This window comes from Mugil cephalus, chromosome 12 (assembly GCF_022458985.1).
Source record: "Mugil cephalus isolate CIBA_MC_2020 chromosome 12, CIBA_Mcephalus_1.1, whole genome shotgun sequence".
NCBI lineage: Eukaryota > Metazoa > Chordata > Actinopteri > Mugiliformes > Mugilidae > Mugil > Mugil cephalus.
Genome location: NC_061781.1, coordinates 20678598 through 20690146, shown reverse-complemented (window position 1 = coordinate 20690146; position 11549 = coordinate 20678598). Strand labels below are relative to the sequence as shown.

The 11549-nt window shown below is 38.9% G+C and overlaps 1 protein-coding gene across 6 annotated transcripts in view; it reads right to left on the bottom strand.

The window, feature by feature from the left end:
• Positions 1-9529, bottom strand: part of usp9 (ubiquitin specific peptidase 9) — a 34216-nt gene extending 24687 nt beyond the window's left edge. For 5 of the 6 annotated variants that reach the window (XM_047600659.1, XM_047600661.1, XM_047600660.1 and 2 more), the window contains exons 1-5: positions 9234-9529; positions 4595-4863; positions 2281-2426; positions 1785-1864; positions 669-781 (exon numbers count right to left, since the gene is read on the bottom strand). In XM_047600659.1, the coding sequence (XP_047456615.1) occupies positions 669-781; positions 1785-1864; positions 2281-2426; positions 4595-4696 (441 nt within the window). In that variant the 5' untranslated portion in view covers positions 4697-4863; positions 9234-9529. The remainder of the gene's footprint in view (positions 1-668; positions 782-1784; positions 1865-2280; positions 2427-4594; positions 4864-9233) is intronic. The other variant, XM_047600664.1, reaches the window with a different exon arrangement.
• Positions 9530-11549: the final 2020 nt, after the last annotated feature.

Genomic DNA, 11549 nt, shown 5'->3' with positions numbered 1-11549 from the left:
GGGACTGAACCCATTGATGCATTCCAAGCAAGATTTTAGAGACTTTAGTTGCTCAAAAGGTGCCGGTGAAGCAACCGGAGGACAAACAACAGAAAACTTAGTGTGTGTGTAACGTAAGGGACGGTCATCAGAAAATGAACCTACCGAAGCGTTTTTAATACTATTTACAGTCAGGGTAACAGGAGAAAACAAGAAAATGTTTTATCCTTTACATCCTCAGCTGTCTCACTAGCTCGCTGTGAAAAAGGTTCCAGGGATCAATCTCCCTAACACAACAACAACAACAACAGTCACCGACTTCAAACAAAAAAGATCATCGGTCACTGCTGGCGTTGCCCTTTCCCCCTCATCGCTGCAAAAACTAAAGGGAAAACTCCATTTAAAAGACAGGACCCAGGTGTGAACCGTGCGTACGGCCAATGAAATAAGGACAGAGATGTCAAAGAATGAACGAAGCGGAGGCACCTGACAATGAAACAGATTTCTGTTAACCTTTCACAACCTTTGGATCCATTTTAATCTGCACTGGGTAGATTTCGTTGCAAATTCCACAAGTTGTTATTCTTCATCAAACAGTCTTTAAAATACGTCACATGTCAGCCACATATACTCTCATGGAAAATCTGAATCTGCTGTTAAATGTGCAACGGAATGAGAAACAAACTCACATGAATCTCAAACTTCCAGCCGCTGACTGCCTCGTCTGTCAGGATCTTCGTGAAGGAAATGGTCAAACCATCTCGGAAAAACCTCTGACATGCCTCACACTTCACATCCAGTCCTGCAAAGGAGAGACACCCATTAGATAATATCACATATTTAGATTTAAATATGCTTATAAATGAAAAATTTTTAGACATTTTGACAAGTACAAACTGATTTAAGAGCGTGAACAAGGTGTAAAGCCAAGCAAAGACGGATATATACATACGTTTAATGATCTTTAAAAGACAGGCTGATATTTTATCTAAAACAATAGATAAACTGCGCACATTTACATCAGTCCCAATTCAAATCTATACTGGCTGTGAAGCAATGTCTTTCAAAGCAGGGACTGGGGCAAAGTCCACAATCTTTATTCTGTGGGGGGGAAAAAACTAAATAAAATATTTACAGTACAGTCCTCTTTTTCATGCCTTGCTACACTCTGGTGGAGAGTAAAAACAAATAGTTGTAGTAACAAAATACAGCAACTTGGGAAGATACCCATTCGATTAAATAAAACTACCAAAGGCTGAAACACAAAATCTCCCTTTGTCACGACAGCCAAGATGAATCAACAGTAAAAAAAATTATTTCTGAAACTATTTCATCAATGGATGAGCCAAAGCAGAAAAACAGAAGAGTTTGTCCTTTAACTTACAACAAACTTTAACTGAAAGACAACATTTCTGTTCTTTAGACCTTGACGGACAAAGAATGTAGCCAACCATATCTCAAGATGAGCTTTAAGACGATAAGCTGCAAAGGCTTTCGGCTTTTACTCAATTTAAAGACACAGGACACCGTCAGAAATTAACACCCAAAGAACTACGATTTAACAGAATATGGGGCAATAACTTGGGCAGGACCATTACAATTTACTGAGATTCTATAATATCAATTTAGAAATAAGTCCTGATAAATCCTGATAATTTAATATAGAAATGACAGCTCGTTAGGCCTCTGCTCCGCACCTTAAATGTAACATGTGCAGTGTGATAAGTGGATCCGCTGCATAAAGATCAGGGTCTAAACACGGTGAACATCTCTACGAACTCAGAGAACATTCTGTACATTCCTACCTTTTTTACTCAGGTCTATAGCAGCTTCCAAGAGGACTTCTAACTCTCCTTTTGGCAAAACTGGAACAACCCAACGAGGCCTAGGAGAACAAAAAAAAAAACAAAAGAGAGAGACATGAATCACCAGAAAAAAACAATATATGGGCATAAAAAGCGTGAATAATGCATTGATATTGTCCAACTGGAGCAAAAAGACCTAAATTTTCTTGCTGTTAAGTACATTTCCTGTCAGAATGTGACCATTGCTTTGGGGTGAAGCTAACACACGGTTAATTCAAATATGCATGGGTCAAGGTGCAGTGGATTGAAACCATCATCTATTCTGTCCGATCTGAAAACGTTTTAACTTGACTTAAAAATAAAAACAAAGTGTCCTCACCACAAACATTGGCAAGACAGAGGAAGTGAGTGTAGTATGCGCTCGGTTTTAATAAATCACCGACTAGGATGTGACCCAAGGCTGCGACTGCGACTGAATGAGCAAGCGAGGACGTACCTGTTGATCATGTCGTCGAGCTTGGCTAGGTCAGTGTGAGGAAAAGCGGGCTCTTCCTCCTCCAGCTGAGGGGGCCCGTCCCCCTGGCCCTGCTCATCCGGAGGGCTCACTGGAGAGTTCTCATTAGATGAGTTGGGAGATGATGTCTAGACAAAACAGAGAATAGAAATTAAGAGACCCGTAAATGAATGATGCAACCAAAACCTGGCAGTATTACAATATCAGACCACGTAGCTCAAAAAAAAAAAAAGAAAAGAATTTGACAACTATTTGATTAAATGCATGTTGCATTGAGTGTCATTTTTACGTATTCACATATTAAATGACAAACTTCAGCAAACTGCAGCACTATGACCCACTGACCAACAAAATCACCTTCAATCAATCTTGGTGGGTTTTTACACCAATTTTTGTTTTTTACAGCAACATTAGCCACCAAATTAGCTCAATTTTCTCTCAAGACGACCAAGACGCTTCCTGGTTAAAGTAAGTGAATAAATAACCCTCAACTCTCACGCACGCTTCAAAGCCAATTTCTGCTATGACAAATGGTTTCATTTGCAGCTGAGTGGGCATATGTCAGGAGTCAATGGTTCAGCACAAAGGGCACCAGAGTATGAGCCATAATATACTGAATCATGAGACGGCTACAGATGCACATTGTGAGGAAAATATCAACACCTGCAGAATGTAATTTAAGCTCCAGGCCCCATTAGGCAGCAATGTCCACGAAAGACACAACTTTGCTGTTTTATTTTTAATTATAACGATTAGGAGAAGCAGGAAGTATAGTGTATGAAAATGAGTTGGTGACACACAACAAAGGATCCAGGCTGAAAAAAGTAAAGGAATGCCGTGGTTAGCTGGCTTGTGGATTAAACCAGTTGAATAACAGGGTACAGACTGATTTGTTTTAATTATTTGTCTGAACTATAACTTGGTAGAAGACGATCAGGTGTAAATGCAGCTTTAAGGAACCATTATCGTTTTATGCCGAGTCGTGGTAAAGCAACCACTGACATTTGTCTTCTTTTATCTGAAACTGTTTTTTTTCTTTGTTTTATTTTTTTACTTTTAATTTCATTTTAAATGCTCCTCTAATCATTTGTTAACAAGCTGCACAATTCATCCCAGGTGTATCCGTAGTAACAAAGAAAAGGAAAAAAACAACATCTTGCATCTCAGTTGTCTCCTAAAAGATTAATGTAATTTTACTAATGCCTACATTTGCTTGGATTAATTAAACCAAGGGTAGCAAAAAACAAAACAGCCAAATGCATTTAAGTTATTTCGTGTTGAAATAACAACAGTGCAAGATCCAGGTGGGACATATTGAGCTGCAAAAGTGAAATTTCAAATTGTGTTTCTTTTTTTTAACTCTAGTTTCTATAGTGATGGATGCCAGTGAAAAGAAAAAGCCCCTCTTCTTGTTTGGGAGTGGAGTTCCAATTGTTCTGGTCACTAAGTGTACACCCATATGGAAATAAAAGAGACAGGTGTCCTTCCTGAAAGGCCTTTGTTAAAACAATGCCATTCAAGTCATCATTCCTATAGTATTTGGCGTACAGAGCTACGGTCTTTTCATCCATATCTACCTAGAGAAAACAAAAAAAAGTGAGGGCCGACGCGGTTTAAATATAAATGTGTTAGTACGTGGGTGTATCTCCGCTTCAGAGCTGTCAAACAGAAATATATAAGGAAGAGTGTAAGAGAAACACAGACAACAATGGGCATCCATGAATGGATATCTAAGCACCAGGATCGCTCGCATCTTTTATTTCCTTCCTCGATAATGAGCGTACGCCGGCGTCGGTGCTGGTGTGAGCAGCTGTGTATACGACAGTAAAAAAAAAAAAAAAAAAAAAGCGGGATACACATCGTTGAGAGCACAACTGAGAAATATAAAATGTGGGGGTGTGTGGCGAAGGCTCCTTCTGCTTGGCTGACCTACATAGGCAGCTTGCCTCTCACGTCTCACCACGGCTCATCTTTAACCAACACAGGACTGCACATGCACGCGCACAAAGACACACACACACACACACACATCTTTTATCCATCACTCAGGAGGCTCTGTTCATTGATGACTCCCCTTCTCTCCCCTTTCTCCCTCTTTTCCGCTCCCTCCTCCCTTCCCATTCCCCTTGGGCATCTGTGTGTGGTTAGGTGAGACCAATTTCAGTTTTATATATATAAACATATATATATATACATAAAAAAACCTGTGCTGCAGTTTCTTAAAGACAGAAATCCTACTTTCTCTGTTCATGGGCTATTTTAATTACATGTGTGTTAGCTGAGAGACGGTACCGACCTGGTTCTGCGGCAGCGGGGGTTGGCTCTGAGCATCAGGTGCCTGGCCCTGGCCCTGACTGTCGTTGCCCCCCACCGGAGAGCCACGCGTGGTGGCCGTCATGCTCGCCACGGGGCAGATCTTGGCAATCTTGGCCTCTTAGGGAGCGCTGGCCAGTAGGGAAATCACAGCCACCTCAGCTGTAGAGCGGAGGGAAGAGAGCCCGAACACACGAGAGAGGGACACAAGCACCTGGAGAGCTGGATGTGCTGCTGAGACCATTGCATAACCTGTAGAGGGGGAAGAGGGGCAAAGGTTAGAGACGTCAGCTGGTTGGTTAAGTTAACTGTAATGTGCGAGAAAAAAAAAAAAAGGTAGCAGATCATTAAAATGTTCTCCTGCAGAAATTACCATCTAAATCAAGAGAACCGAGCTGTGCTTGTCACCTAAGAGAAGCTCTGTGTTCAGCCATCTACATAAATGAAGAGCTGATTCGGTTCAGTGAATTACATGTAACCAGATTAAAAATATGTAGCCGCGCAAAATATGTTTCTGATTCACTGCTTCTGAGTTACACCTATGCACGTTGATTATGATATAATTACAGCTCTACACATGTCTTGCATCGACTCCCAAATGACCACAGAGAAGTGATATTTCCGATATCTTTACACCACTCAGACACCAAGCACATTTACCAGGGGACGACGCCGCAGAGGCGACTGTCCACCCTCCTGGTCTTACAATAATGCTGCCCCAAACTTAATGCGTCTAATGTTCCCACTTTTTTTTCCCCCACAGCAGCTGCAAAACACGTCAGGATACGCTGAGGTACTTTGGCGAACCCACGGGACGTATCAAATTCTGATAGAACCTAAAAGTAATCTTCCAAAAGCCTATTTTAATTTGAACATTGCGAACACGGGCACCGCAACAGACACTATGAAGCAGCAGCCAAAAGATTATACCTGTCTAATTTCTTCTTGAGGCCCACCAAGGACAACATCACCATTTTAAAAGGCAGATATGAACATACAGGTGTGTGTGTGGGGATCGTGGCAACAGAGCATCCATGATGGATTGTGGAGAAAGACCTCTGAATCTTCTAACTGGTGCATTCAAGTACTACTGATTTAGTTATTAGTATGCAAATTATCTAAATCTAACTGGTGCCCAATTAATCGATGCATCCCTCGTTATAAAGAACTAGTTCATCTAAGATTCAGAAATATCAGCTTTCAGCTTTTCTGAATAACGTCACCTCCATTTAATCTGTTCATTACAACTTTGGTCTTGTATGTTTTTTGTATCTGCAAATGTTTTGGTCAATTGTAACACAAGTGTACTTTCGACAGCATACTTAAAACAGTAAGCTGTGTAAGCGTCTCTGTACCTGTGCAGAACGTCAAAGTTCAGCCAGGAAATTGGTCTGTAAACGGTGCCACGCCGGGGTAATACCATTTGCATTCACTTTCGAAATGCATTCATCAAATCAGTGCCACGACGTGTCCCTTGACCCTATCGGAGTTATTTTACACCAAGTTACAACGCCTACACATCTCATGCAAAGTCATTAAAAATATGATAGGAACTGAGACAGGAATTTCCCTTTAAAGAGTGACAATCACAAAAATATATATGATTCAAGCTGACAGCTTTGCTACTTTGCTACTGACCACAAGGTCCTGAAAAGGAACATATTATTTTTTTTATCTTCTTTCTGCATCCTGATCTTTAACAGTTATACCTCAGCCTGCATTATGAAGGACATGCAACAACACAAGTAACCTATTCTCACAATCATTTTTGCAATGTTTTAAGAGTGGCAGCTATGGTAATTGTAAAGTGATTAAACTGTGAAAGGAGAGACCAATACGTTGGTATGGTAACCAGAGTAGAAATATTTAAGTGTAGCATGATATGAAAAGCTATTAAAAGGAAATTTTGCATCTCTTACACTGTCTAAAACCTACCAATACAAAGTAAGTAGACTACAATTTTGTAAAGCTCAAGAGAAAAATTAGCCAGGCAGTAATCTGATGTCCCAGGACTGCACATTTTTGTCTTCTTGTCATTTAGATTAAAACTTAGGCTATGTGCAGGTTTAGAGTCATGCAGTTTTGTAATTTACTTCAGAAATTCGAGCTGGAGAGGGACTGAAGCCAAAGCAATTCATGTGATCAAAATCAGCGAGATACACGGCAACATGAAGAGACTGGAACACGATGAAAAGGGAAATGTATGTTGTTTAACCAGTTGAAAGCTCAAGGAAGCAAGATTGGCAATTACTTCCTATAGGTAAGGATGTTTTCACAGAAACACTTGAGGTTGTGGATGTAAATATTAACGTCGGTAAGGACCGCTACTCTGTCACCTTGAATAATGACCGGTTGTTGTGTCTAAAACTTGCATCTCTGTAACAACAGGTTAATATGGACGGAGAAATTTGACTTGTTTTTTGGTTTATCAACTGCAAAGGGAAGTGCGACTAGATTATTCCGTACATTAGAGGTGGCCATTGTCACCTGTTTCAGTATTAGCATTGAAGGTTTCAAAATTCATAGCAAACAGTAAAGTACAGTTACTGATAAAAGCAAAATGTGGAGCGCGTCTTTGAGTTGTTGAGGACGAAATGCATATTAATGCTACTATCAGAGTCTACTAAAAGGAGGACAAGATGGGTTCCTTACATGATGCACAAAAACATACAGAAGCCATGTGCACAATAACAATCACCACGACGATTAAGACGCGCTTTGTCTAACATTTCATCCTCGTTGGGTCAAGTTGACTCCAGCAAACTAAACCTCCAGAAAATGATTACAATTAAAACGCTTTCCCAGGTTTACGGGTCAGGTACTTTGTATCTTTTTGTTGACTAACTGAGTAGCTCAGAATACCTGTTAGGCGACTATGGAGAAATATGCATATCACCATAAAATCTCACTGACTGACCTTAAATTGGAAAAAAGATGTGTTTAGGTGCCTTTATATGATTTCTAAACACATATTCTTATTATCTGGAAAGGACTGTGCATCAAGAATAATAACACATGTTATGCTGGGGCCAGTGTTCATATTAAATGTGAAAAGTCATTAAATGTGAAGCAAAAAAAATATTAAATAAATATGTAAATCACATATTCAGAGACATTAAACACTGAATGGAGAAATATGCAGATAACCATAAAATCTCACAGACTGACCTTAAATTAGAAAGAGATGTGTTTAACTGGCTTTATATCATTTATAAGTACATATTCTTGTTATCTACAACATGAAAAATCATTCTCACAGCTATTATCAAGAATAATAACATATTATATTTGTGTCAGTGTCCCCCATTAAATTAGGAAAAGTCATTAAAAATGAAGCAAATACATACACGTTCATCACATATTTAGACACGTTAAACATTAAATGATTGAAAAACAACAAGGAGGGTTAAAATATTAGCCGCACTGTTATTTAAAAACATCGGTCTTTTTTTTTTTTTTTTTATATATATACATGTTTTACCTTTGGAGTCTCTGCAAAATAACACGATCCGGTTGCACACAATGCAACACAAGGGACACATCACACACCTATCACAATATACTAGATGCATTAACCGCCAATAAAAGCAGCTGGTTTTTGGGTGTTTTTAATAAGGGCCTAGCTGCTAGAAAAGATGCATCAACTAACATCAGGGTTATATAGTCTACAAGGCGATCATCCGCCCAGACAGCAGAGCAGCGGAGGCCTTGTCGTCCATGCAGGCCTCATTATCCGGTGGGGCCTGGTGTTACACTTCTCCTGCAAACCCCCTTGCTGCATAAAAGACAAACTCAACTCTAAAGAGAGTTTGTGTAACATATATAAAAAAAAACCCCAGCATCGAGCCAACACACCGCTTTTCCTCGGGTCTTATTGCTGACGAGCTGTGTCACCATAACGCCATTTGCAAAAGAGCATCGGTCGGAGCTAACGATCCAAACAGTTGATGTTGGGGTAGAGGTTTGTGAGGGTTTTTTTTTTTTGTGTGTATGTGTGTGTGTGTAAGCTCACGTTTGCGTTTTTGACAAGCGGCTTGCTGAAATGACTCGACAACTAATCTAATAAAACGATCCCCCCCCCCCTTCCCCGTGTTTAAACCATATTTCGGTGTGCAACACAAGTCAACCCGGGCAGCTAACGTTAGATAACGTTAGTGACAGGGGACTCGTCTATTTCCTGAAATCTATCGCCCTGACGCTAAGTTATAAGTTGGCTAAAACAAACTGATAATAACACCTTTCGAGGCCTATGTGGTGTAAAATGCTACCAGCAAGAAGCGAATGTAACAAAATAATCTTAAAATATGCGTGGGAGGGTATCTACATTTTTAAACTTGTAAACATTAGACGTTTTAAAAGGAAATGTCCATTCCCAGTCTTTAGACCGTATCGGAGACTATTTCCAGGGGAGCTAGCATTAGCTTCGGTGCTAATAAACCAGACTGTTTTAGACCATGAATTGCAGTTTAATCGACACTGTCAAATGCTCAGTAAAGCGGTAGCTAACAGTGGGACCCCAACACCGGCAAACCCAATAACACAAGTGATTCAAAATCCAGTACCTTGCACACACAACACCACCAGCTGACGCTAATAGTAGCGGTAGAAGGCTAACAACTCACCAGGAATTTGATATGACTTCCCCTCTACTCACGTCCAAGCCTTGAACGGTGGTGGTGGTGGTGTCGTCGTATATTACATAAACGTGGCCTATATCAGTGACAAGTTTCGCAGGAGCACCACAAACCTGTTACTAGAAAGATCTAATTCCTACGTTTTTTTTTTTTTTTTTTTTACCTCTGCTTCTGGGTGTTTTTCCTGCGTCACCGGCCCCCTAATAACTCTATCTAGTCCGATTTCTGGGGCTCGACTGTCACTTCGGTCCCAGCAGCACTCACTCACCAGGGATGCACGGTCCGATACCAAGTAATACCACGGCTATTATCCCGATACTGATAGCGATATCGATACCACTTGTGTATCTCGTCACCTTCCTAAAATAATGGCCTTTGATAAAAAAGTATTTTTAATAATAAATATCATATATTCACTATTTTTTTTTTTTTTTTTTTGTATTTTCTGGGAAAAAAAGATCTGGGCTATATTTTGAGAGGGTGTTGATATGAAAATGAATGGTGGCTTTTACGATGAATATTTGTGAATGTAATGAAAAATGTATTTTATACTTCGGTATAAGAAACAAGTTGCCAAACATCTAAATAATATTTAGTTAAGTTAAGTTTATGGAAATAATGAACATATAACAAATAACACAACATGAAAGATACACATAAACTGAAAATTACAAGGGCTACATGCTATGTTATGTCTATTCTATTCTATTGTAATAATAATAATGATGATAATAATAATAATGAAAATATTCTTTACGTTATTATCAATAACATACGCGCACAACAGGCGATAACACAAAATAACTAAAAAACACCCAGTGATAATCAAACACCATCTTCCCTTCTCTACCTTGTAAAAATCGTCTCTTTATATATTTTTATTTCAAACTGGTTTTTGGACATTCCTTGAGCATCCACTCAAAACTGTTCCATAGTTTCACCCCACACATATAAAAAGTCTTCATTGTTGTGTTCTGTAATTTATATTTCCTCTTATATTATAACCCCCTTCTATTTCAGTAAATAATTTGTGAATGTTTTCTGGTAGGAGATTGTTTTTGTTTTAACTTCTCTTTAATCAGAGCAGTTAAAGGCAATCTGTGCAAATTAACAAGTTTTATATAGATCACAAAATCACAAAAAAAAAAAATAATAAAAAAAAAATTGCCTGTCTCTCTGAAGGGTTTCCATCATAGTTGTCTGTCTCACGTGTGAGACCCTCTCTCACACATTTTTTGACTTTATTTTTTATAATTGATTACAGATTCGTTGTCATAAAAAGTATTAACATTTCAAATGAAAGCAGACTTGGTATCGATATTTTGACGTAAAGATCGATTCTAAAAAGAACACATACGTCTAGATCGGAAGTATCGATACTTCTGGATTGATTCAGTTCAACATGGCGGAAGCGCAGCGTCGGGCTGCAAATGCTGCTCAGTAATTAACACGACTGCGAGAAGACAAAACAGCAAATGTCCGTGAGCCAGTTTGCACCACAAACGGGAGCAGCTCGGCTAACACAACACAACACAACACAACAGCCCGCTGAACGGAAAGAGCACAAAACCATCATGATTATCTGACTCCGGCTCCCGCGTCCAATCCGCAGTTTGAATAAAACCAGCAGGAGAAAAGAAAAACAAATCCCAGCAGCTACATCGCCTCCTATCGCACAGGGTGTTCAGCATAGGCGTATCTAGCACATTTTCAGGGGTCCCCAAACTTTGTTCCAGCACCCCTACATTTTTTTTATTTGTTATAGTTTTATTTACATATTTATAGTTTTGTTTTTTAAAGGTGTATCTACGATAATATGATAAAAAACAGCACAATAGTAGAAAGTATGTGGTTTAAACATAATATTATTATTGTTATTGACCTTCATATCTTTAGTCAGTTTATTTTGCATTTATTCCTGCTTCATCTTCTCATTTAAATACGATTTATTTTCTTTCTTTCTTTCTTTCTTTCTTTCTTTCTTTCTTTCTTTCTTTCTTTCTTTCTTTCTTTCTTTTAAACCAAATGATAGCTTTGTGATGTAGTAGTTTGACATTAAAGCACCTCCTAAAATCAGGGGTCTTCAGTGTTTTTCAGGCCAAGAACCCCCAAACTGATGGAGAGATTGAGTAGGGCTAGAATATGTGTTCTATATTAAACTAGTGCTATTTATAAATATACATTATTATTATCATCATTTTGCATTCATTATTAAGCTATCACTGATCCCTTTACTAAAATATGGTGGATTATGTGCATTTAAAAAGTTACAAAAGTTGTGGGGGGAAATTAGAAAAAAAAAAT